The sequence below is a fragment of the Chenopodium album genome, chromosome 7 (genome assembly GCF_948465745.1).
Source record: "Chenopodium album chromosome 7, dcCheAlbu1.1, whole genome shotgun sequence".
Lineage (NCBI taxonomy): Eukaryota > Viridiplantae > Streptophyta > Magnoliopsida > Caryophyllales > Amaranthaceae > Chenopodium > Chenopodium album.
This window is the reverse complement of record NC_137840.1, coordinates 4,418,427-4,445,636: the sequence shown is the minus strand read 5'-3', so window position 1 is coordinate 4,445,636 and position 27,210 is coordinate 4,418,427. Positions and strand designations below refer to the sequence as shown.

At 36.9% G+C, this 27,210-nt stretch overlaps 3 protein-coding genes across 3 annotated transcripts; all 3 read right to left on the bottom strand.

Moving 5' to 3' along the window:
• Positions 1–6,931: 6,931 nt before the first annotated feature.
• Positions 6,932–11,364, bottom strand: LOC145639907 (uncharacterized). The gene is made up of 6 exons (XM_081691229.1): positions 10,558–11,364; positions 10,008–10,451; positions 8,099–9,085; positions 7,747–7,807; positions 7,541–7,695; positions 6,932–7,405 (listed from the first exon to the last, which is right to left on the bottom strand). Exons 1-6 carry the CDS (start codon positions 11,362–11,364, stop codon positions 6,932–6,934), a joined length of 2,928 nt encoding a protein of 975 aa, XP_081547355.1.
• An 11,010-nt stretch (positions 11,365–22,374) lies between these two features.
• On the bottom strand, positions 22,375–23,345 carry LOC145639906 (uncharacterized). The gene is made up of 2 exons (XM_081691228.1): positions 22,841–23,345; positions 22,375–22,730 (listed from the first exon to the last, which is right to left on the bottom strand). Exons 1-2 carry the CDS (start codon positions 23,343–23,345, stop codon positions 22,375–22,377), a joined length of 861 nt encoding a protein of 286 aa, XP_081547354.1.
• Positions 23,346–23,509: 164 nt separating this feature from the next.
• LOC145639905 (uncharacterized) lies at positions 23,510–26,139 on the bottom strand. The gene is made up of 3 exons (XM_081691227.1): positions 25,095–26,139; positions 24,298–24,410; positions 23,510–23,848 (listed from the first exon to the last, which is right to left on the bottom strand). The coding sequence occupies exons 1-3, from the start codon at positions 26,137–26,139 to the stop codon at positions 23,510–23,512; spliced, it is 1,497 nt and encodes a 498-aa protein (XP_081547353.1).
• Positions 26,140–27,210: the final 1,071 nt, after the last annotated feature.

Genomic DNA, 27,210 nt, shown 5'->3' with positions numbered 1-27,210 from the left:
GCGACCTCCTTGAGAGTAGTAGGAAAGTATTTGCACTAGGTCGCCTCGGACCTAGGGCATAGATGCATATGCCCCTCGTAGGAGGCAATATGGTCCTTCGGATCCGAAGTCCCATCATAAGTGATGTGCGACGGAATTTTAACCGTTGGCACATGCTCCTCTAGAATCCATTTCTCGAATGGAGAACTGGTGAGAAGCATCACAGCTTTCCCCTTTCTTCTGGCCAAAGGAACCACTCTCCGCCCTCTTAGAGAGGTAGAAGTGGTTTTCGTTCCTTGGTCAGAAGGCTGGGGCTCGGTCCCCGAGAATGAGGGCGGCTATGCACACTCTGCTCCCTGCGGCCGAGGTGCTCGTGAACGCTTCGGCGCATAGTGTCCGACCGAGAGGCTGAACTACTACTCTTATGAGTCTTGCTTGAGGTGAGCTGAGCAGTAGGATCCTTGAAGAAGTGCGAGTTCCTTCGTCTTTCTCACTCGGTTCTCCAAGTATCCCCTTCCCAATTTTCCTCCTACTCCTTGAAGGACTGGGGTCTCACCCCCTCTTGCCCGATCCTCCTTCGTTGATGTCTGGTTTGCGGAGGCGATCGATCACGAGGTGGTGGCATCACGCCGGCCTTCATGACAATTGCCACCGCTCGCGCAACTTCCTCAGTAGAGGGCCTCGTTTGAGGAGTGTCTCTCTAAGTTTGGGGAAGAGAATGGATGCTCAAAGGCTGGCTCCGAGCAATTGATTGAGTCCTGTGATGGGACTAATTTTCAACATTGGATCGAGGAGGACTCAGCCTATGCTGAGATTGAATTATGGGAGAAAGAGACTTCTACCCGAACGCCCTTCCCGAACTGGCACCTCTAGAGGAGTTCCGTTCCGGTGAAGGCGATGGTGTTGGAGTAGGAGGATCTAAGGGCCTCTTCCCCTTCACCATTCGGCGCTTCCGCGATGGGGAAGCACCGCTGTTCTTGTTCTTGCGATTCTTAGCTATTGGTACTAAGATTCTGGTAGAACGATTGAGATTGGCTTAAAGATTTTTTGAATGTCTTCCCCACAGACGGCGCCAATTGTTTTGGGTGAAAACAATGGGACCTTGCCGAAGGTCCTAAGATGTGGCTGAAGACTGACTCGGTCCAAGTGATGCTGGGCCGAGGGTTTCCTGCACAGCAAATACACGTAAACTGGCCTCGGGGGTTGTGCCGAGGAAGGCCCCTCCGATGCCGAAGTCAAACGGTGTTTAGAGAGAGAAAGCTATGCAAGAGTATTAGTTGCTTGAGGCTTGAATGTGAATGAATGATAAATGATGTAATTGAAGGCTTTTATACCTTAGCATAACAAGGAGAAGATGGATATAGGGTTAGAGTCATATGGGCTGACCATGATGACTTGGGCCGTTGACTTGGCAGGATTGGAGGCTTGGGCCTTGACCTTGACTTGGATTGAATCATTTATGGACCAGGCCCAATTAGGCTTAATTGGACCCAAACAAAGAGTATAAATTCCTAAAACATTATTCCATGACTTTTTATGATTAGTACCTATTTTAGACAACATATTTTTGTAAAGAAGACAGTGAGGAATAGCTCAAGTGGTTAGAGCTTCCCTCCCAATTCCAGGAGATCTTAGGATCGATTCTTACTCCCGTACTTATGACTCTCTAAACACCAAAAAAAAAATTATAAAGAAGACTAGAGGTATTAAATGTTAAGTCAGTCCTTTAGTAGTTGGTACAAATGAGTAATTTGTCTAAAGGTAAAGATGAATAGATGATATCTTACAACTATAAAGTTATGGGATTAATCCCTATTAGAAGCAATTAGGTGATGACTGCCGACTGGGTGAGGATTCTCTTACCACCTCCATCTTCAAGAAGCCTTGTCCTTGTTCATTAATAGGAGTTTGGTTTGGCTCTAGTAATCAAGTTTGAGCCTAGTCAAATTATTATGCTCATGCCAAATTATTAGCAATATATCGTTTAACTTTGAAACTATTCACATAATAACTCTAACCATATCATTTAGGGTTTGTTCTCTTCGGCTTATTTTCTGTTCAGTTCAGTTTCTAATTTCTTCTCTTATAAAATATTCAGTTCAGTTAAGTAAATTAGAATAGGCCCTTAACACAAGCATCTAGCCATACTCCTATGAGTCTCAACGAAGATCCTCCTCTTCGATAAATCTTACAAATTATTTGGACCATTTCTCCAAAAACAGTCGCATCATATATATACACAACATTAAACAGAATAAAACACTCACCTAATCTATACTTAGTATTTAAAAACTATAACTTAGAAACTAAGAAAGACACATGTCCCCATCCATTCTATTACACTTCTCTAACCATAGTGCCACATGTCATCTTACACTATTAATTTTTTATTACACCATTTTTTTTTAATTCTTTCATTAAACTTATACTTCATCTTTCATATACACTTCATTTCTCCTATTTAATTCAACCTTTTCCTATTCACTCTTTAATTTTAGCCCTTCCACCTTCAATTTAAGCCTCTTTTTCCATTAAAGATCCAAAATTTTAATTTCTTTAATCATGTTTCCGATTACATATTATACCCTATAATGACTTACTGATATTTCCTCACTTATCTCTCAATACAATTTTATATGAATAACCCGTGCATTGCACGGGCCAGAAGGCTAGTTAAACCTTTAAACTCAGTCGTTTTAACAACTTTTATCTCTCTTCCCCACGTATATCTAAACATACGCCTCCCATACCCAATTATCAAACACCATCACCATTATTTTTATTTTATTTTTTCTTCCTTTCAAATTAAATTTACTTCTCTTCTTCCATACATTAGCCGGCAATCACCGGTTACCGACGAACATTTTTGCCGGGAACCGTTGACCCGCACTTCCTTGCTTACATGTAACCGTCAACATCCCCTTCATTAACCGGTAAGATCCTCTTTACATTTCCTAAAATTAAGGATCTTTTACCAAAACGGCTAGTTTGACAAAAGTATTTACCAAGACGGCTAATTATAAATTTTAATTCCCAAACTAGCTAATTTATTAACTTGGAAGGAATCTATCTATTTCTTATTTCCTTTCACTAGTAGAAAAACAGCAAAGGGCACCCTTATATTGCCACCGGTTCAAGGCAAACCGGTGGCAAAAAGGCTAAGATTGAAGCAGTTGTTAACTGGGCTAGACATATGGCACCGGTTCAGTTTTAAACCGGTGGCAAAAGATGTTTAAAAAAAAAAAACCAGATCATCACTTAACCCTAATAATTTAACTACCTAACTTCTCACAATCTCACTCCGCCTCTTTCTTTCTCATTTTCTCTGATCTCCTTCTCTCTCCTCTCTCCCTTATCTCTCCTCTCATCTCCCTTATTCAATCTTCATCTACCTTATTCGATCTCCTCTCTCTCTTCGATGTTCTTTCATCTCTTCTCCCTTAATTTTCGATCTTCTTCTTCGATCTAATCTCTCTCTTCGACCACAAATTCGACCACCGCCTCAAAGCCCACCACCACCACATCACCACTGCTGCAAAGCCGTCGCCATCACCACAAAGGTTGACCACCGCTGCAAAGCCCACCGACATCAACATCAACAACAAATTATGGGTATAATCAATTGAGGTTAGGGTTTAATTTATGGGTTTAATTCGATGTGAATCGATTTTGTTGGATTTAAATTTGGGTTTGATTTTGGATTTAAATCGATTTTTCTGGGTTTATTTAATCGGTTATTGGATTTTAATTCGAGTTTTCTCAATTTTTCTAGGTATAATAGTCCGAATTTAATCGGTTTTGTATTTTAATTCGATTTTTCTCGTTTTTTCTGGGTTTAATTTTGGGTTTAATTTTTCTGGGTACATGCATGTGTCTTTTAGGGTTTTTTTTATTTTGAGTTTTCTAGGTTTTTTTTAAAAAAACAAAATTCGGGGATTTTGTATTTTTTTCAATTTTTCTTATAATTTGAGTTTCTGAGTTTTTTTTTTTTTTTATTTTCAGTTCGTGAGTATTTTTTGGGGGTTTTTTTTTATTTTTTTTTTGGGGGGGGGATTCTGGGTTTATTTTCTTGATTTTAATTTCGTGATTTCTGGGTTTTTTTTTTGGTTTAATTTCGTGATTTCTGGGTATTTTGTTTTTTACCACCTCACAAAAACACGAAAATCTCTTTTACCACCTCCCAAAAAAAGTATTTTACTTTACCACCTCATAAAAAACACGAAAATAGGTTTTACCACCATTGAACTGATTCCGTTTAGGAATCCGTTAAGTGGGCCCATAAAGCCACGTGTCGTGTTATTATTGGCCAAAAAAAGAAAAAAATAAAAAAAAAAAGAAAAAAAATAAAAAAAATAAAAAAAAAAAAAGAAAAACCTAAAACTACCCAGCCACCACCACAGCGCCACCATCGCGCCACCACCCCCTTCCCCCCAATTCACCACAACCCTCCCCGAAACCACCACCCGCGTCGCACCACCAGCCCCAACCCACCTGAACCCTCCCCCTCCCTTTCCCACAACCGCGTCGCCCCCAAAACAACCAAACCCAAAACCCTAGATCCCCACCACGGCCACGAATCTGGCCACAAATGGCCGAAATCGGCCGGTTTTGGGGCTCAGTGGCCTTGATCGGCCGATTTCAGCCTTTTAAGGTCAAATTCGTGGTCGTTTTTGGGGGGATGAGTTTTGGGTTTGGTGGTTTTTGGAGGCGATACGGTTGTGGGGAAGGGAGGGGGAGGATTTAGGTGGGTTGGGGCTAGTGGTGCGACGCGGGTGGTGGTTTCGGGGAGGGGTGCGGTGAGTTGGGGGGAAGGCGGCGGTGGCGCGGGGGTGGTGCTGCGGTGTTGGCTGGAGTAGTTTTAGGATTTTTGTTTTTTTTTTTTTTAATTTCTCTTTTTTTTTTAACAAATAAAATGCTGACACGTGTTACTGTGGGCCACACTTAACGGAATTTTTGGATGGAAACCGTTAAGTGGTGGTAAAACCTATTTTCGTGTTTTTTATGAGGTGGTAAAGTAAAATACTTTTTTTGGGAGGTGGTAAAAGAGATTTTCGTGTTTTTGTGAGGTGGTAAAAAACAAAATTTCCTTTTCGTAATTTTAGTTTACAGTGAGTTTTTATTAATGTCGGTGTTTTAAATGATGCAGGTGAAGAATCAAGGTGTTGATTTTGGAATTTTGATTTCAATGTTGTAATTTTTTTTTTCTTCGATGTGTAATTTTTTTTTTCTTCAATGTTATAATTTTTTTTTCTAGATTTTGATGTTGTAATTTATTTGATTTTTTTGTATTGTAAAATAACAATTTAATCATCAATATATTTCGTATTCAAGCTTGTTATATGTTTCTGATTATATTTCTTGTTTAATGATCAATTTTGATCAATATATCTTTGATTGTGTCTGAGTGGCTAAAGCAAACTAAAAAAAAAAAAAAATACATGAATTGGCACCGGTTAACCGGTGGCAATTGACTTTATTTCAAAAAAAAAAAAAAAAAAAAAAAAAAAAAAAAAAAAGAAGAAGTTATGGCACCGGTTAACCGGTGCCAAAAATCAATTATGGCACCGGTTTGAACCGGTGCCAAAAAGGGGGGCAATTGGCACCCCCCACATTGACATCGGTTCAAACCGGTGCCTTAGGCCGGGTTTGAACCGGTGCGTGCCCTTTGCTATTTTTCTCCTAGTGTTTGAACCGATTTGGTTCACTTTTTTTTTAACTTTGTTTTTTTTGTTTTATTTTTATTTATTTAAAGATTTTTTTTAAGTTGCAAAATTTAAGCAATATACAAAACTACGAACAACGTAACATTCGCAAACTCGTAGAACCCTAATTTCGAAAAAAAAAATATATTAAAAACACTAATTTTTCATCTATATCAATCACAAAAATTTATAATTTCAAGTAGTATTGTTCTATCAAGACTACCGCAAATTTATACGACGATAAGAGATTTTAAGGTATTGTTCATCTTTTCATGTCTATTAGTTGTATACTCTTTGTTAATGTCGGCTAGTATGAATAGTTGTATTTTTTTTTTCCTTTTGTTGATTGGAAGTTTGGATCATTTTTTTGAGTGGTTGTTTATGTGGTGTAACTTCTTAAAAAAATTGAGAACTACTGCATATATATTATATTGATTGTTATTGTTCAAATTAATGGGATATTTTGAACTATGGCCTTAGAATTTAAATAAAACCAAAATTTTAAAAAAAAAACTAGTTCTTTTTAAATAAAACCAAAAAAAAGAATAAAGTGAACTGAACGGGTTCAAAGGAATATAAAAAATAAATATTATCCTTTCAAATCAATAAATTTAGCTAGTTTGGGAATCAAATTTTATAATTAGCCGTTTTGGTAAATACTTTTGTCAAATTAGCCATTTTGATAAAAGATCCTAAAATTAAATAACATTATATTACATAATTCACATTTTAATGGAGAACAAACAAAGAAAGTAATAATCATGGGATCTACCTTCACAGTGATCTCGACCTCCACATTATTGAAGCGCGTTGTCTTCCCAACATGGACCTCTTCTCCGAGAACTTTTGTCGAGTATTTTCCTCGTGTCGCGCTCCTTTCTCTAGGAGGAGTAAAGTATCATTCGAGGAGAAAAACCACGATCCCGATCATAAACTTCATTTAAAGAATAATAAGATCATCACGAGCGACCCGTACATAACAGTTAATATAGGAGGGGCAACGGTGGCACGTACCCGTGTGATATCGAACTCGCAAACCCCGAAATGGGAGGAGCATTTTAGTATCCCCTTAGCTCATGTTGTGTCTGATATTGAGTTTAAGATCAAAGATAATGTGAAGAAATAGAAAGATATTGCTTGCCTTCTCATTAATCACCTTGGGAAATATATAATCATTTAACTAAAATAGAATATCGAAATATTATCATATCAAACTAAATATTCTATCATATCTCAATACCCCCCCCCCCTCAAGTTGGAGCGCTCGGATCGTAAGTGCCCAACTTGGAAAGAAAATAATCAAACTGTGCTTTCCCAAGAGCTTTTGTAAAAATATCCGCAAGCTGTGAAGATGTCGGAACATGAGATGTAGAAATCCACCCCTCTGTAATTGCATCACGAACAAAGTGACAATCAATCTCAATGTGCTTTGTCCGTTCATGAAAAACCGGATTCTTTGCAATATGCAGAGCTGCTTCATTATCACAAAATAACTTAATTGCCTTCGGATGTTGTACTCCAAGACTCAACAACAAAGCCTTCACCCATTTTAGCTCTTTAGAGCACGAAGACATGGACCTATACTCGGCCTCCAAAGAAGAGAAAGAAATAGTAGGTTGCTTTTTAGTTTTCCATGAAATTGGAGATTTTCCAAGGAAAACAAGCCAACCAGATAAAGAACGACGAGTCAGAAGGCAAGCAGCCCAATCTGAATCACACCAACCCTGCAGATTTAAATCACAATCAGAGCTCAATAAAATACCTTGTCCGGGAGACCCTTTTAAGTATCGAACCACCCTCATTGCAGCATCCTAATGTTCACTACGAGGTTGCTGCAAAAACTGAGACAAAATATGAACCGAATATGCATAATCAGGGCGTGTGACAGTAAGATAGATCAGACGACCAACAAGCCGTCTATAAGACTCTGGATCAGTAAGAAAATCACCTGTTGCCAATCCCAGTTTGTGATTTTGCTCCATGGGAAAACCACTAGGCTTCGCACCTAATAAACCTGTCTCAGAAATAATATCCAGAGTATATTTTCTCTAACATAAGAATAAACCTGCAGAGCTACGAGCCATTTCAATCCCCAAAAAATATTTTAAAGGACCTAGATCCTTCATCTTAAAACAGTCACACAAATAGGCCTTAAAAACAGTCAATGCAGCGGAATCATTCCCAGAATTAATCAAATCATCAACATACACTAAAACTATAATCTGAGTATCACGAGTAGTATGAGTGAATAAAGAATAATCAGAGTAAGATTGTTTGACACCATACTGTTTCAAGGCCGCGGTAAGTTTAGCAAACCAACATTGAGGTGCTTACTTCAAACCATATAGTGACTTCCTCAATCTGCAAACCAATGTAGGATCCGAGCTCTGAAAACCGGGTGGTAATCTCATGTATACCTCCTCATCCAAGTCGCCATGAAGAAAAGCATTGTGGACGTCCATTTGGTGAATTTCCCAATTCTTGGCGGCCGGAATAGCAAGAACAGTACAAACCGTTGTCATCTTAACAACCGGAGAAAATGTCTCATCATAATCTACACCTTCTTTCTGATGATTCCCGTAAACCACCAAACCAGATTTGAGGCGCTCAACTTCACCATTAGAAAGAAATTTGGTCTTATAGACCCATTGACACCCTAGAGCCTTTTTTCCAGGGGGAAGAGGCTCCAAAGTCCAAGTACCATTGTTCTTTAAAGCTCGAATTTCTTCATTCATGGACTTACGCCATCCTTCAAATTGCATAGCTTCTTTGAAAGTTGTCGGATCCTTAGTCTGAACAACAGCTAAAATAAACTTTCGATAATTCACAGAAAATATGTCACAATGTATATAATGTGCTAAAGGATAAGGAGAACCTGGAGACTGATTGGAAGGCGGGGATGGACTATTAGCAAAAACCGAATGAGTGACATAATCACGAAGAAAGACCGAATGATATTTTTCCCTAAACCCACGGCCCATATCAGGCTGCTGATCCATGACATTTGTGGGTGGTTGTTGTCCCACAATGTGCTGCTGCGGGGTGTTGGGATGGCAGCGTGCTGTGTGGCACGACTGCTGCTGTCCTGCAGTGCCGAGGCAGCGTCCGCAACATTTCCAGCGGGCTGGGCAGAGCTGGAATGTTGGGGGCTGCTCGGTGTACCTGCGGCAGTTGGCTGGGTGCCCCCCTACCGTAGACTCCTCCCTAAGAGGCTCAAAAATTGCCCCACTTTCAACATCCTCATATGACCCCGCAAAATCAATATGCACATCTTCTGACATATCATGCATACCCACATCAATATTAATGTCCTCCGGACACCCAAATGGAAAAATATCTTCCACAAATTTCACATCACGAGAAACAAAAAATTCTTTACTCTCAAGATCATATAATCTCCACCCCTTCTTCCCAAAAGGATACCCCAAAAATACACATTTTCAACTCCGACTAGCAAACTTATCCCCCTTAGTTTTTTTTATGAGCAAAACACAAACATCCAAAGGTACGAATAGCATCGAACGAAGGAGGTTTATTGAATAGGATTTCAAAAGGAGTTTTGTTGTGTAAGAGAGGTGTTAGGGTACGGTTAATTAAATGAGCGGCGGCCAAAACACATTCACCCCAAAAATATATAGGTAATTTGGCTTGAAATCTCAAGGCTCTCCCAACATTAAGAATATGTTTATATTTTCGTTCTACTCTCCCATTTTGTTGAGGGGTTCCGACACAAGAGGTTTGAAAAATAATACCAGTAGCAACGAAAAAATCAATCAAGCAATTAAATTCGGTTCCATTATCACTTTGAACAAATTTAATTGTTTGATTAAATTGCCTTTCAACCATAGCAACAAAGGCCATAAACATTTGAAACACCTTAGTTTTATCAATTAACAAATAAATCCAAACAGCTCTCGAATAATCATCAACAATAGTCAAAAAATAACGAGCTCCACACGACGAAACATGTCTATATGGACCCCATAAATCACAATGTATTTTCTCAAAAATTCCAGAAGATTTATTGTCACTCAAAGGAAATTTGTCTCTAGGATGCTTAGCACGAAAACATACTAAACAACTTTTATTTAAACCACTCTTATTATTGCTAATATGCGGAAGCAACTTCACTACTTTTTCCGACGGATGCCCCATTCTTCTATGCCAAAGCTCCAATTCTGACGACGCTTCAACCACAGACACATGTTGCACCACATCCAGTTTGCTAAAGAAATAATATAGTCCATCTCGCCTAAGACCCGTTCCAATCAGCTCCTTCAGACGGTCCTGTATAGCACACATATATGAGTTAAATTGGACAACAACATTTAATTGATCACTGAGTTGCGTAACAGAAATTAAATTGCAATTGAGATTAGGCACAAAAAGAACTCCAGTGATAGTAATTTTATCGGACAATCGGACCGAGCCTTCCAAAGTGGCGACCACACTTTCACCATTGGGCAAACCAACAGGACACTCAATGTTACGAGTGTCAAATAACCAAGATGAGTTACCGGTAACGTGATGAGTTGCTCCGGTATCAATGATCCAACAAAAGGCATCAAACTTACCATTTAGACGGTTGTCGGGAATATTAGCATTACCCAAAAATCCCAAAAGCACCTTCCATTGTTCGACAGTGAAAGCTTGAGTGCAGGAGGATTGTGCGGCAGTATTAGGAGTGTTATGGGAGTCCCCTGCAGGCGTAGCATGAGCACGTGCCCCCCCCCCCCTTACTCTGCTGCCCTGTAGTAGAATCTTTCGACCCTGCATTCCAGCCCGCAGGATAGCCCACAATTTCGAAGCAATTATTGGGGTCGTGCCCCTTCTTCTTGCAGTGAGGGCATGGAGCACGAAACCAACAATTAAATACCTCATGCCCCTGTTTCTTACAATGAGAGAAAACAGAACCACGCCCACTGTTAGCACGAACAGCAAAGCCGAGAGCATCAGGTGGTTTGGCTTCGGTGTCCTGCCTAGCGTTGCGAACGCGCTCTTCTTGAACCGCCAATTGATACACCCTATCCAGACTTGGTAAGGGATCTTGTGACAGAATGTTCGAGCTAAGAGAAGAATAGAAACCCGAGTACAATCCCATCAAGAAATCATGTAAACGAGACTGATCACACCTTTGTTCATGGAGTCGACCCGCCGTACACGAGGAACAACAAGTACACGAAATAAGGGGTTCATGATGATCCAATTCATGCCACAAAGCATGTAATTTCCCATAGTATACAGAGACAGCCATGGTTTTAGTTTGTTCACACCTTGCGAGAGATGAACGGAGTTGCTGAATTCGAGGCCCATTAGTCTGAGCGAAACGTTTGCGGAGATGATCCCAAAACGGTTTAACTTCTCTGAATTTTGAAATAGATGATTTAATTTCAAGATCAATTGTATTTGAAATCCAAGAAATCAACATTGCATTTATGGCAGTCCAATCGGACTTGGTACAGGGAGATTCCAGCACTGTAATCGTACCGTCAAGAAACTCAAATTTGCGTCTGGCTTCTAAAGCAGTCTGAATGTCGGCTGCCCATTCATCATAGATGTCCCCTTTGAGACGAGTCGGAGTAATATAATCGCCAGGCCTATCTTGAGGTCCTAGAAAATATGGTGAATTGGGTTCTATTTTGGTCGGTGGTGGTGGCGGTGGTGGTACATCGTCACCAGGCATGGTGGTTTAGAAAAAAAATCAAAAGAAAATCCTTGCTCTTGATACCATGAAGAAATAGAAAGATATTGCTTGCCTTCTCATTAATCACCTTGTGAAATATATAGCCAATACAAGTCCTAGTCCTAGTATCATAAGATAACTTAGGATCTTCGGAAATTAACTAAAATAGAATATCGAAATATTATCATATCAAACTAAATATTCTATCATATCTCAATATAATGATGTCCTTGGGGCTGACATGATCGAGACCGCTACCGTCCCGGCTTCGCTAATTATTTCAGATGAGGTGATCGACAACTGGTTTCTCATTCTTAGAGATAACGGGAAACCTCCTAAGCCTAAAGCAGCGGTTCATCTACTTCTTAGGTTTTTATCTGTTTTTGTTATATTTTTCTATAGTTTTATGTATGTCAATGCACAACTTTAATCATAAAATTATTTAATATTTTATAATAAATTAATTCTAAATTTTTGATTTTTTTTAAAAGTCTTCATGAATTTGAATATGACATGACTATATATTTCAATACAGAAATTACTAGTATTGTTAGAGAAGTCTATGATTTGAGTAAAAGACCAAATAATGGAAGTACTTTTAATTGAAAGAAAATTCTATATTCGGTAAATGATCATAATGTAGAAGATGATGGTGTGATTGATAGAGAGGTATTTGGTTGGTTGGTTGGTTGAATTTTGAACGTTTCTTCCCGGCTTCCATATATTCTACACGATTATTTTTTTCCAACAAAGAAATTCCGGATTTTGGCAGTGGCGATTCCAGTATGGGTTCGGTGGGTTCAGCTGAACCCATACTAGATCCTGAAATATCTGACTAGATTTCTCTAATATAAAATTTGTATAAATAAAATAAATTGCTTACATATTAGTTGAACTTCGCATGCGGCCCAGCGGTAAGAAACCTACTGATCAAATGAAAGGTCGCGGGTGCGACGCTGTATGTCTTTTTTATTTGTAATTTTTGTCTTTCTATATTGTTTCTTCCTTATTTGGCTTTTACTTTGTTCTTTTTTTTCGTAGATGAAAGGTTTAGAGTATTTTTGAAAATATTATTTGTTAAAATTATAAGATTTATTTATTTGGCTATGTTTGGATAACAAAAAATGGAAGGAAAGGAAGGGAAGGGAAAGGGAGGGAGACAAACTTCCTTGTTTGGATAATATGTTGGGGGAGGGAAGAGGAGGGGGGGAGGGATCCATTTTCCCTCCTCCTTTAATAAAGATCATCCCTTCAAAATTGGAGAGATTTGGAGGGAAAATGGAGCTCATCATTTCCTCCACTTTCCCTTCCTTCCCCTTCCTCCTATTTCCCTCCCTTCCATTTCCCTTCTAATTTGTTATCCAAACATAGCGTAAATGAACCTCCAATACCTCAAATCGACATGTATTATGCATACCCAATTTATCAATTTAAATTTTATTTTTAATTATGATACTAGATATCATTGTATACATTTGAAAATTCCGAACCCATAAGAGCAAATTCCTGGAATCGCCACTGAATTTCGGGATCTAAGAAGGTGGATAGAAACATGGAAGTGGTCCTCTTTGGGTTTTGTTTATAGTTTTTTCTAGAACACAAAATCTCTTATGGACCCGACCAGACTTGAGTTCATATTTTCATGTGTTATGTTTAATTTGTATGTTGTGAAAAAAAACCATGTTTACTAAGGTATTGGATTCATTACATTGGAAGATCTCAAGTTATGCATTCATCATGGAGAGAAAATACGCGATGTACTATTTTTCCCTTAATCATGGTTTTGTCCCACATAGAGTATTTTTGGTAAGGTTTTTAACGAGGCAACATGTCAAGGCGTATTACGAAAATGATGTACGTACTCTTTTTCCTTCACTAGGGTTTTATCCCACAGGATTTTTCTTAGTAAGGTTTTAACGAGGCACAATCCTCAATAATGGACATCCAAGGGGGAGTGTTATGAAATAGAGTTATGTATGTCCATTATGTCTTTGTAACTCCCTAGTTTTATTAGTTTCCTATATACCCCCTTAGACCTTTACTTTCTTTGTAACATCCCTTTTGTCTTTACTTCTTTAATTCTTCACATAATGGTGACTTTACACTCTCTTTGAGAGTTTACTACTTACTACTCACATGTGTGTGTGTATATAATATATATACGGGCATGGCCTAAAAAAGATGAGATATGACAATGAAGATTACTCTCTACATCTTTCTTTTATTCTTTCTTTAATTTCATGTATTTTATAACACAAATTTTAAAAGAAGTAACCGTTGTAAAACATATTCCCAAATATGAGAGTGATAATATTAGGAATACGCCATTGGAAGTAAGGAATTAAGGAAGATGATAATATGAGAATGAAGATGAAAGTAATGACGAGAGAGAGAGAGAGCAGAAATGCGAGTGAGTTAAGTTGAGTTGGGAGTTATATATCACCACTCTTAATTTGGTTTATTGTAGTTGAAAGATTAGGAGGTGGTTTTAGAAAAGATGGGATGGTGGTTTAGAGGAAAGGAGGAGGGCCGACGGCTGAGATGGCGGCCCAGCAAGATTGTGTTAAGCGGTGGAGGTGCCGGTGGAGGAAGGGAGAGGGGCTGGTGTTTTGGGTTTTATTTTTCTTTTTAATTTTTTTATTTACTTTTTAAATTTTAAACTTTAAACTTTTTCTCTTTTTTTTCTAGATCAATAGGAATACAACACATATAATTAAACATAAAAATAAAAAAATTTACATGCTTATTTGGTTACCGGTCATCCGGATTACTAGTGACAAACTGACCCATAGTTAGAATTCTTAAAAAATAAACTGGATTATTAGAAGTAAATCGCTCATAATTAGGATAATTAAAACATATTTTTCCTAAATTATTTCACCCCGCCATGTCACATTTAATGAACCATCATTTCCTTACAAAAAGTTGAGCTCCTTTTGTTTGCGTGATTATAATTTATACAACTCCTTAGGCCATGATAATAAATTGATAATTCACCTTTGCTCATGCGGTACACTCATCAAATCATAATACTAATCATGCGGCCCAACATTCAGGCCCAAACATAAATCCCACAAATCCTACTTCCGCAAAGTACTCCGATCCATAGGGTACCCGTGGCTCTCCACTTTCAAATCTTTCTAAACGATATACTAACATAACCATAAACCTAAAGGCTAACTAATATCTTTAACATAAATAAACATAAATATATTATTCTCTTAATGATATCAACGAAAATTATATCACACGTATATTTTCCGATATTTCATATCTGTAATATCCCCTATTCAGCCCACTCAGTCACCACCTCTCTCATTAAATAGCCTACATCACCCGTAGTCAATAGGGAATTTTCAAGCTAAACCCAAAATATAACCAAGCTATGGTCACCGCGGGTTCATCTCTTCACAAACCCCCGGCCCCCTTCCAAAAAATTACAAACAAGCTTAGGTTTAACCTTTTAAATCTCAAATACGTATTATTATTTTGACTTTTTTCCTTGTAATTTATTCAACCCACTTGAATTATATTTTCTGGTCATATAAGCGTCATCCTACTTTATCCAGATCGAGTGCAAAAACAAAATATCAAGACATCGCAAATGTTGTCTTTGTGTGGCTTGGTGGCTTCATAATCTCTTGTATAATTGAGCTACATTGTCCTTGCTCTTCGTCAACTACTCTTGTTTGTTGCGATAATGTCAATGTTATCTACCTTTTTAGCAACCCGGTTCAACAACAATGCACCAAACATGTGGAGATGCATATTTATTTTGTTCATTAAAAGGTTGCTTTGGAAAACATCCGGGTTCTACATGTTCCTACTAGATATCAGTTTGTATACATTTTTACAACTCCTTTCCAGTGTCGTTTCTAGTATTTTGGTGGCCCGCCTGGTGACAAAATTACCAATTGGATCCCTAATAATCTATCAAAGTAAATTAGAAATTTTGAAATTATGATAAATAATTTTTTAGAAAATTTTGCATATAATCACCTTCTAAATCTTTCCTGTTTTTTTTTTTGGCATATAACCACTTTTTTAAATAATATTGCATAAAGCCACCAACAAGTTTCGATTTTGGTTTTAACAGGGTACCTTAATATGCTAGGGTGGCTAGAAGAAAATGATAAATAGATGGCTAAGAGTATATATACTCGTTAACATTTTTATCTTTAGAAGGGTGGTTAACGTGTGCGATGCACGCACCATAACTTACAATATTTGGGAAGTTCTTTCAGTTTAGACTTATATCACAACTTAAATTATTAGTAGCATTAATTCGGAAAAATATGTAAACAAATGTTTTAGGGCTATAAATGCACTAGTCTTAAGAGGTTTATAAAAAAAAATAGTTGATTAATATTAACGAGGTCAATTAAGTAAATAAACATTTTACATAGTGTAATTGTTCAAACATTATTTACAAAAGTTATCTCATAATTTTTTAAAAGGTAGGATTATCATATAATACTCCCTCTGTCTCTAATTGTTTGCTCTACTTTTCTTTTTAGGGTGTACCCAAAAAATTGCCTCATACTATTTTTGACATGTTTTCCCACTTGCACTCTCTCTATCTCTCTCCTCGTTGATATTTGTGTCAACCCATGTGCACTATTTTTTGCCCAAAGCCTTAATAAAGTGAATTTATGGTTTGGGGCAAATAATTGGGGACGGATGGAGTAATAGACGGTATTGATATCGTTAAGGCTTTCATAACAAAAACATGTACGAAGTAGGTGTACGCAAAGACGGTGGTGGATAGAAGAAAATGACAAATAGATGGCTAAGAGCCATACGTATAGTCATAGATCAATAAGATCATACGAGCAACAGATTGAAAGAGGTAGATAGAAAGTTGAATTGCATGCCCACATTTTATAAAGGCTGAAAGAGACATGAAATGTGGTCCGATCTATTAATTAAGCTCATATTTTCATTTAAGTTGATTCCCTAATTATAATTGTTTAAAATATTATTGAAAGAAACATTAGTTAGTGGTAATGTGGTATGGTGTTTAGCTTACGGAGTAACAACACTAACAAATCCAATTTTGCCGAGTCAGGATTTCAGGACGTGGGATGCACATGTTTAGCTTGATTTATTTGTTTCTTAATTTGTTTAATAGCATTTTGTATGTTGTTACATTTGTCTAATTTATGTTGTGTTGCCTAAAGAATATTCCTATATAATCCAAAGACAGGGTATGGACTATGCACTAATCATGTTTTCTAGTATCAAAAGGGAATAAAATCTGCCACGAATTCCTTAGGGTTTGTTAGGCATTGCTGTGGTTTTCTGTTTTTTGGTTTTTTGTTGTATAAAAGTATATGATATATGTCACATAATGAACCAAGAATTATTTAAACTTATTAAAATCATAATAATTTTGAAAACTGACAACAAAAAAGTGGAAACACCTTTTTCTTGTTTCCTTTTTTGGTTTTTAGTTTTTAAAAAAACAGAAAACTAAAAACCAAAAATGATGTCAAACAAGAGCTTAGTAATCAAATATGTTGCTTACTAAACATCCTACACATGAATAGTATGTTTAGCTCGGCCGCTTATCACAAATACTATATTTTAAACATAATAGCGTAGTATATATATGATAATATCTTTGATTTTTAATTGTGATTTTGAAATATAATAGTGTACTTTGTACAATTTTATGATAAAACTCACAAAATGACATATTAATTTATCAATGTATAATTACAAATTTTCATTTCAGGTTATATCTAATTTCACAAAGTATTAGGTGCGGCTTGTTTCGTCAGTCGAGAGGGTAACATTGTCATCTTCTTGTGATGAAAAACAAGTTTTCACCCGATGACAAGTTCGTGGTGGTTACAGCAAAGGAGAGGAGCGAGGTCATTCATGGCGGAAAAGAGAGAGTTTAATTGCTTGAGATTCTCGGATTTTTCGAAAAATGCCCAAAAAATCGAATTGAGACTTTCTTATGTGATGGATAATTGTTGAAATTGATTGTCCCATATGATTGTATGTTGAATTGTGAGCATTTTGATAACATATGCATGTATTTTGGTTGAGAAATGAGCAAGTTATATTATACCCATGACCTTTAATACGAGATCTTCAATGGAGGTTTTGTCATTGTTATACATATTGTTTTGGGTGTTTTTGTGCCTCGGGAGAGTTACAGCTCGAAGACTGGTCCGACGCGATCTGTACCTGCAAAACACAGAGACTTCGGTTGGTAGGAGCTCCGCCTCCGACGATTAAGTTAGAACGTGTTGGAGAAAGTAAAAAGTGCGGAAAGGTAAAAGTAGCATCTTCCCGGATTCCGGGATCAGGTGTTTTCTCTCATGTGAGAGAATGTAGGGTATGCTGTAATAATTTGTAGATGTCCCCAAAATGAGGGGGGGGGGATCTCCCTATTTATAGGGTCATAGGTAAATGTGCCCTAATTAGGTCACTCTGGCCTAGTTCTAATGGGTTGAACCGAATTATGGCTTTCTCGAGATTTGGGCCCTGAAGGCCGCCTTTTCTCCTAAATTTTGAGAACGACACGTATCAAATGGGGATTGGTCCAATTTGGACTAATCTTGGTCTGACACGTGTCATCACCACCTAATTGGCCCACGTGGCTTGGGTAAAAATTACCCAAAACACACATCATCAAACAAATTATACATATCCTCAAACAAGTTATACATATCCTCCATCAAATAATTTATATCATCCAATAATTTATACATATCCTCTACTGGTTGGATGATATTTCTTCTGATTAGATGATATCCTTAATTCGCTGGATGATATCATGGTTGGATGATATCCTCTATTGGCTATATGATGCTCCGTATCATTTATGATTGTGTCTATGATATCCTTTGGCTGGATGATATCCTTTATTGGCTATATTATATCATCCAGTTAATAGAGAATATTATCATCCAATAGTGGATATCATCCAGGCAGTAGAAAAACCATACATCCAATAAAGAATATCATATAGGATATTATCCCGCCAATTGAGGATATCAAAAATCCACATTTCGTCAGTCTGAACTGACTCAATACCTTCTCATCTAATTTATAACAACTATCATCCATCCATTATAATCATTTTAACTAGTACTCTAATAGTTCTTCAAGGTGTTAACATACTATTAATTTAGCGCTACCCTAACCTAAATAATTGGCACAACAATATAATGTAGTAAATCAAACATCAAAAATTATTATATTGTGTGAACATTCTTAAAGTTTTAGCTTAAATAAGTTAGAGGAAATTTTGTGTAAAACTATCCTAAAAATATGCTGATTTGTCAACAACTACCCGTTTTAAAAAATATTGTTTAAAACTACCCATAAGATGACAAATGTTTGTCTAGCACTACCCATAAACGATTTCCGTCCAATTGAGCCGTTAGTGCGTGGGACCCCCTCTTACGGTTTTCCACTCAATTCTCTCCTCCTTCATTACTTTCCCTCTAAATTCATCCAAAAATCTAAATTCAACACAATTTATCACTAAATTAGGAGATGTTTAAAGCTATTGTTTCAATTCTTGGTATATTTAACTGGTTTAGGGTTCTTAATTTACTTCAATTAACATAATTAGGGATTCAATTCAAGGTTTAGGGCTTCAATTCAGTTTGAGGATTTTAACTTCTAGGGTTTATGGCTTGAATTGAATTAGGGGTTTTTTTTTATTTCGTTAATTAAAAATTTAGGGTTCTAATTTGAGCAAAAAAATTAGGGTTTTCCATATGTTCAACAATTTATAATTCAAAAGCCACGAATTTCACATTAATTACTACATTGTACCTCGTTCATCCTTGTTTTCGTTTAGTATTTTTCAGCATTTACTTTGCCCTTTCTTTTAACCATTGATAGTTTCACCCTCTGACATGTAATTACCCAAAGCAACAAGAGATGAAGAGAAAAGGGTTGTAGGCCTTGTTAATTTTCCAAAATGGGGATTAATTTGGAGTTTTACTTAGGTTAGTTTAAGATGGTGAATGATGGAAGGTAAAAGAAGAGGAGTAAATATGGAGGGAAAGTATAAAGAAGAGAGAGATAGTTGAGGAGGAGAGTTGTTTGGGTGGGAATCCGTAAAAATGGGCCCCACAAACGGCTCAATTGGACGGAAACCATTAATGGGTAGTGTTAGGCAAACTTTTGCGATCTTATGGGTAGTTCTAAATAATATTTTCGAAAACGGGTAGTTATTCACAAAATGATCTATCTTCAAGGTAGTTCTACACAAAATTTCCTAAGTTAGATTTCAAAAAATTTCAACATATTTATTGATAAGTGACATGAATACTTTCCTAAAAAAATAAAAATAAAAATAAAAAATAAAAAATTGGCATTTATACGAATTCAGCAAGACGCAACACAACACATTAGAAGCTCCAAACATAATTAACTCTCAATTTGAATTTTGAACTCTATAAGCTCGTTCCTCTTGTGCGATTAAAATAAAGAAGGCCCTCAATTATAAATAAGTGCTTCTAAAACATAAGAAATATCATTTCCAAATTAGAAATTTATTTAGAAGTTTTTTATTTTTAATTTTTTATATTATCATCATTATTATTGAAATTCTTGATTTTGTCAACCAATGTTCATGATTACAATTGGGATCTAGAAGAGATTATTCTTCCGATTGCAAGTAGACTAGCATTTATGATTCAAGTTTCTAAAAAATGTGATAATAATGAAAAGTACATGAATGGAGAGAGATTGTTATGGATGAGGAGAAAAGTGTTCAATGAAAGGAGAAACAATTGTACCTTTAGAAAAATAGAATTATCCATAAAATTCAAATTTATGGGACTTTATTGAATTATTTCATAATCAAATTTATGGAAAGGTTATTTGATTAGCAATGGATAAAATACCTTACGCATTTTTTACTTACCATTTATCAAGAGGGAATTTAAGGAAGCGAATTCCTACACTTTACTTGTGAATGAAGGAGGCATATGATAAGACAGGTGATAACAATCAATCTCACGATCTCTTGCAATTGGGAGGAAAACTCTAACTACCTGAGCAATACATCACTCTCATCTTAAAAATTTTAAAAAGTTTCATTTCTCCTATTATATGTCAATGAAACAATCATACAATGTATAAAAATAGCTATTAATATAATTTGTATTTTTATTGCATCTTTTTTTTTTTTTGACGAGATTGTATCTTGTTGGAGGAGAGGTAAGATCGTTAATTCTACTTAGGGGTAAGTATAAACTCCGAATACCAGGAATTGGAATCGAAACTCGTTATTAAGAACCGGTGGGTCCGAAATTGGAATTGGACCCAATGGTTCCAATTTCGGGTAATAATTTAAGGACCCGGTTGCAACCGGTTCCAATTCCAATCTCAATTTTTTGAAACCGGTTGGGTACCTGGTTACCCAACACATATTGGACTAAATATATATTTTTTATAAAAAAAAAATTTTAAAAAATATGTTGAATGTAAGGGCATGTTCACATTTACTTAATTTCAGTTCAGTTCAGTTCAGCTCCAATCAATTTAGTTCAGTTCAGTTTAGCTCCAATCAATTCAGTTTAGTTTATTTCAGTTCAACTCCTAATATCCCTCTCTCGTAAAATATTCATTTTAATGAGTAAAAAAAATATTATATTAATGTTTAACAAAAATAAAATAGCTTAATGCATATAAAAATATAAGTATTAAACGTTAAAAGTGAAAATAAACCAAAAAAATTATGATTTTGTATTATATTTTAATTCTTATGTATATAAGTGGGTACCCATAACCGGAACCGTTACCTGGTGAAACCAATTCCAATTCCTAAATTTTAGGACCCAATTGTACCGATTTTAATTTTGATTTCAAATTTTAAAATCCGGTCTCAACCAATTCAAAAACTTTTGTATACATCCGGTTTACACTAATATTAGTGTACATCGAGCAGTATAAGGATAACTTTTAGCTAATTTTAGGGTAACTTTTTGCTTGTTTTTGGGTAATTTTAAACATAATACAATTTTTATATAAATAGACAACAAGAAAAGTTTTATAAAGGTAATTTAATTACATTCAATCATTAATAATTAATTTTTAGTCATTTAAAATGTGATTTTTTTTACTAATAAAGTGTAGATAATTTTTATTTAAATTGGGTTACTTTTACTCATATTGGGGTAACTTTTATTCATTTCAGAGGTAACTTTTAATCACTTTAAGCTATCTTTATAATGAATTTACAATAATTATTGTACACCCGATTTTTTTAAAAGTTTGTGCAACCAATTTCAATTCCGGATCCTAAAATTTTGAATGGACACCCAGTTTGCTCACCCCTAATTTCTACTCCCTCTTTCTTAAGTGAAAAAGAGTGTTACAACTTGCATACATATCAAAGTTAACCGTCAAATTCATATAGCAATATCTAATAAGCTATAAAAATAACTTAAACTACTAAAGACGTAACACTGAGGATTAATTACTTAAAAGGATGTAGTCAAAACCATATTATAAAGCATTAGCTGGAACAGCTACTGTAACAACTGCCAAGTGCAAATTGTAAGATTATGACTTTTAATTATTTTATTTTTTAAATTGTTATGGAAGAGATCACGGCTTTCACGATGAGTCAATAATGATGCAAATGCTTTTACATTACGTCTTTAAATCTGAATACAATAACTATCTGAAAATCTTACCAAAACACTCTTGGACAACGTGGCGGGTCTTAGACCAATTTACTTCGTATAATTTATAAAGCGGCCATAGTAACATAGTTTAAACAATTCACTATATAATTACATTATTACATACCTTTTGATTCTAAAAATATTATTCCACGACTTTTTATGATTAGTACGTATTTTAGACAACATATTTTTGTAAAGAAGACTAGAGGTGTTTAATGTTAATTCGAGTCCCTTGGTAGTTGGTACATATGAGTAATTTGTCAAGAGGTAAAGATGAATAGATGACATCTTACAACTATAAAGTTTTTTTCTTTTTTACATAAATCGGAAGCACAACATTTTATTAAGGCGTCAAGTTTGCAAGATCATTACAAATGGCCCCTTGAATTTCAAAAGGGTACTCTTCTAACCATATACGACACTCATTAAAATTGCAACTTAACCTAGCCAAACTATGTGCAACACCATTGCCAACTCTTCTAATAAAAGAAAACTCAACTTGTCTGCAATCTTTCACGAGCATGAGGATGTCCTTCACAACTTTCCCGAAGGCATTTGGAGGCGTAATGCCTTTCTTCATATGATGGAAAAGTTTGATGTTGTCGATTTCCAGAACAAATCCCCTGAAACCAGCTTCCATTGCTGTCACAAAGCTTTCCCGCATTGCCAAAGCTTCTCCAATATCAACCTCAAAGTTGCCTTGAATACACGAGCTGAAAGCTAGCACCACACACAATCTTGTACAACCCCTCCCATTCCCAACAGTTGTTGCTCAAAGAAAGCAGCGTCAGTGTTTAATTTGTACACACCAGCACCAGGGGCCTTCCACACCGAAGCAAGCTGCTGCACAGGAGCAGCAATCCCCCGTTTCTCCGATGCATCTTCGTATTCACCAACGAGGTCAGCAGCCTTATGCAAAATATCAACATCCAACTTCCTCTTCCCTTCAAAAACCCAACTATTGCGCCTCAACCAAACACCCCAAGCCACACACCAAAACAAATCCCACCACTTTGTCTCATTGATTTTCTCCTTCATGGCATTACACCAAGCTCTAAACCCACTGAATTCATCTATATTAGTATCCAATCTCAGAGCTGAAAATTTCCAGATTATGCTAACAGACGGGCACAACAACAGCATGTGAAGAATGGTCTCATTCCCCTCCCCACACATAGGGCAGATTTGATCTTCTATTATTCCCCTAGCAGCCAGGTTGCTTCTAGTAGGAAGACTATCTTTTGCACATCGCCACGCAAAGAATTTCACCTTGGGAGGAATACCGGCCCGCCAAATAGCATTCCAATTAAACATTTCCTGCCTATTTGAACCAGAAGCTTTCTCCTTTCTTCATTCTCAATCAGCATATTATACGCGCTTTTAACATTGAAATGCCCATCCTTCGAATGGTGCCACGTCCAGCCATCATTCTCTCCAAATAGAGGAATTGAAATACAACAGATTTCCTTTACTTCCCTTTAAGAGAAAAGCTCATTTAACAGACTAAGATTCCACTGTTTTTCTTTCCATAGCTCATTCACAAAAACTGGAGCATTCTCACTCTCATCCCTTTGTGTCATGACACGAAAATCTGGGAGTTTTGGGACCCAGGGATCATCCCAAATATGAATACTACTTCCCTTGCCAACACTCTTTCTAGCTCCTTTTAGGATCACCTCCTTCACACTTAAAATTGATCGCCAAGTAAAACTAGCAGAAGAGCCAATCTTTGCTTCCATAAAAGACGTGTGAGGAAAGTATTTGCCTTTTAGGACCCGAGACATTAAGGACGTCTCATTTGTCAAAACTCTCCATGCCTGTTTTGCAAGCATTGCCTTGTTAAAAAGCTGCATATTACGGAAACCCAAGCCACCATTATTTTTTGCTCGATAAAACTTGTGCCATGCCACCTAACAAGTTTTCCTTTCCTCCCCTTTTTGACCCCAGAAGAAATTCCGGCACATTCTTTCCACCTCTTTCAATATGCTACTCGGAATTGAGAAACATTGCATCGCATACGTAGTAATAGCTTGAGCTACAGCCTTTATAAGAATTTCCCGACCAGCCTGAGATAAAAAATTTTCTTTCCAACCTTTAAGATTCTTCCAGACCCGATCCTGAATACTCTGGAAAACAGTTTTTTTTTAGAACCCCCAATGTAAGTAGGGAGGCCTAAATATTTTTCATGTCCTTCGACAGCCTTAAAAGATAACTTCATCTGAAGCGTATTTTTCTTCTCACGCTCAATGTTTCGGCTAAAAAATACCTCCGATTTTTCCATATTCAGTTTTTGGCCCGACGCCACCTCATAGGTTGAAAGAATCTCAAGAACTCTGACAGTTTCTTCTTCATTTGCTCGAACAAATAGAAGGTTATCATCTGCAAAAAAAACAAATGTGAAATAGGCTCAACATGCCTTCCGACTCTCACTCCATGGATCACCTTCTTTCCCTCCGCATCCCTTAAAAGAGCTGATATAATAAAGAGAAAAGGAGATAATGGGTCTCCTTGTCGGAGCCCTCTGCTTGGCTTAAAACCCTAAGACGGCTGCCCATTAACTAACACATCGACAGAAACAGAAGTCACACAATTCATAATATTTTGCACAAAAATCTCCGGAAAGCCAAATTTTTTCATCATTTTTTCAAGAAAATCCCATTCTACTCTATCACATGCTTTACTCATATCGAGCTTCAAACCCAAAAAACCTTTCTTCCCTGTCTTCTTCTTCCGCAGATAATGAAAACACTCATAGGCCACCAGAATATTGTCTGTAATTAATCTACCCGGCACAAAACCACTCTAAGCTTCACTAATAATAGTAGGGAGTACTTTTTCAGTCTATTAGCTAAGACTTTTGACACAATTTTGTACACAACATTACACAAACTAATTGGCCTATAATCAACAGGAGACTCACATTCTTTTTTTTCGGGATTAGCACAATATGAGTCTGATTAATAGGACCAATATCACCTACATTATTAAGAATGATCAAAGTATTTCTAATAACATCATTGCCAACAATATTCCAGAATTTTTAATAGAAAATTGCAGACATACCATCAGGGCCCGGTGCTTTTGTAGGGTGCATTTGGAAGAGAGCTTCCCGTACTTCTTCTCCATTGAAAGGGGCTATCAAATCGGCAAATTTCTCCTCCGATATTTTCGAATCAACTTTGTCAATGACATTCTCCGCTTCCCCCTGACCACCAGACGAGAATAGTTCTTTGAAATGGCTCACAAGAACTTCAGAAATTTGTTCTTCTTCTCGAAAAGAATTACCAGCAGCATCTTTGATCTCGCGAATATGGTTTCTCTCCTTCCTCTGACTTGCTTTTTGATGAAAAAAAGAAGTATTTTTATCCCCATCCCGGAGCCAATCCTGTCTACTTCTCTGCCTCCAAAATAAATCCTCCCTACGCTCCAATTCATCCATCCTGTCATCCAACGCCCTCATCTGCGCAATAAATTCATCAGATTGTTCTTCCCTCATCAATTCTTCCATTTTAGCTCTACAGTCCTTCAACTCCTTCACAAAGTCACCAAATTTGTTCCGACTCCACGTACTCAGATTAATTGATGTATGTGCTATTTTTGAACACAAGTCACCACCACTATTCCACGCATTCTCAATAATATCACCGCAAGTCTCATCCCTCAACCACATCTCCTCGAATTTATATCTTTTTCTGAATTTTTTCTTTTTTGGCTTCCCCACACCTTCACTAATGCATAACAGTAGAGGAAGGTGGTCAGACTTACGCTTTGACAAATGAGACACGAAGGAACCCACAAAGAAATTCCGCCACTCATTATTTGCTAGGAAGCGATCGAGCCTTTCTTGAACATTTTTCTCTCCATCTCTATTGTTTGTCCAAGTATAGTCATGTCCAACATAGCCAATATCCTCTAATTTGCACACATCAATAGCATTCCTTAGGATTTCAGCTTCAGCAAGGTTAAAATCCCTCCCTCCTTTTTTCTCATTCGAGGTGAGCATAAGATTGAAATCACCCCCCACAAATCCAAGGCCCGGAATGATTATTATGTAATGTATCCAGCAGCAACCCTGTCTTATACTTATTTTCTTCCTCGGGGTAGCCATAAATCCCTGTAAACCTCCACCTTCCAATACCCGTCTGAAGGAGTTATGTCTTCGATAAGTGCAATTACTAGATATATCAAGGATCACTATTATGGAGATAATAAGTTCATTCTTTTGGGTCGTCATTGTTAGTTGCTAGATATGACAAATGATCTTTGGGCTAGTTAAATGGTCCAAAACCCAATAGAATGGATCCTATGAGGTCACACACAAGGGTATTGGGTTAAACAAGTAAGAGGCCCATTAATGGGCCTCATGAGATTATGACATACCATGTCGAGTGTTGGGCTAGAGTAGTGTGTTTAGGATAAGGTGTTTGGGCTTGACATGGACTCTTATTTAGAGATATGATCTATAAATAAGTTCCATGCCTAGGGTTGCATTAAGTCATAATTAAATTACAGTAAGTTTGACATCAAAGCAACCAAGTCGCAAACCCTAAACACTCTCCTCACCTCACGGCCATCCCCTCTCCCCTCACGTCCGTACGTGCGGCACCCCCTCGTGGTGGCTCGTGGTGTTCGTCGTGGTGGTTTGTGGTTAGCTCGTGTCTCTCTTCTCCGTTGAAGGTTGATTGAAGCGTTCAATCACGACTAACTAGCATTAGTGGAGGTTTGACTTGTGCCCGTGGACCAAGTAGAGGAATCACGCTTGGGGTTCTTTATCTCCCATTGTTCTTGCTCGATCGCACGTGGAATCACGCTTCAAAGGTACGATTATATGTTCTTTATGTGTTATGCATTAGATCTTGGGATTAGGTACTGTATGAATATGATTCATGTTTTTCCGCTGCGTAGTACCTATAATTCCCTACACCGTCCACCTCACCCAAGCATCAATATGGTTCAAAGAGAAAGACTTTATTTCCACATCAAAATTATCCTTCCATAACAATACAAGACCGCCACTTCTTTTTCTCCTTGCCCCTTCACAACATACTGCTAACATATTGCTAAATTTTAATTTTATTTTAATGTTCTCCATCTCATGTTTCTTTAATCTAGTCTCACACACAAAAAAAAAAAAATCATCTTGGGTTTTTCTAAATAAACAACATTCTTCAAAGCACTA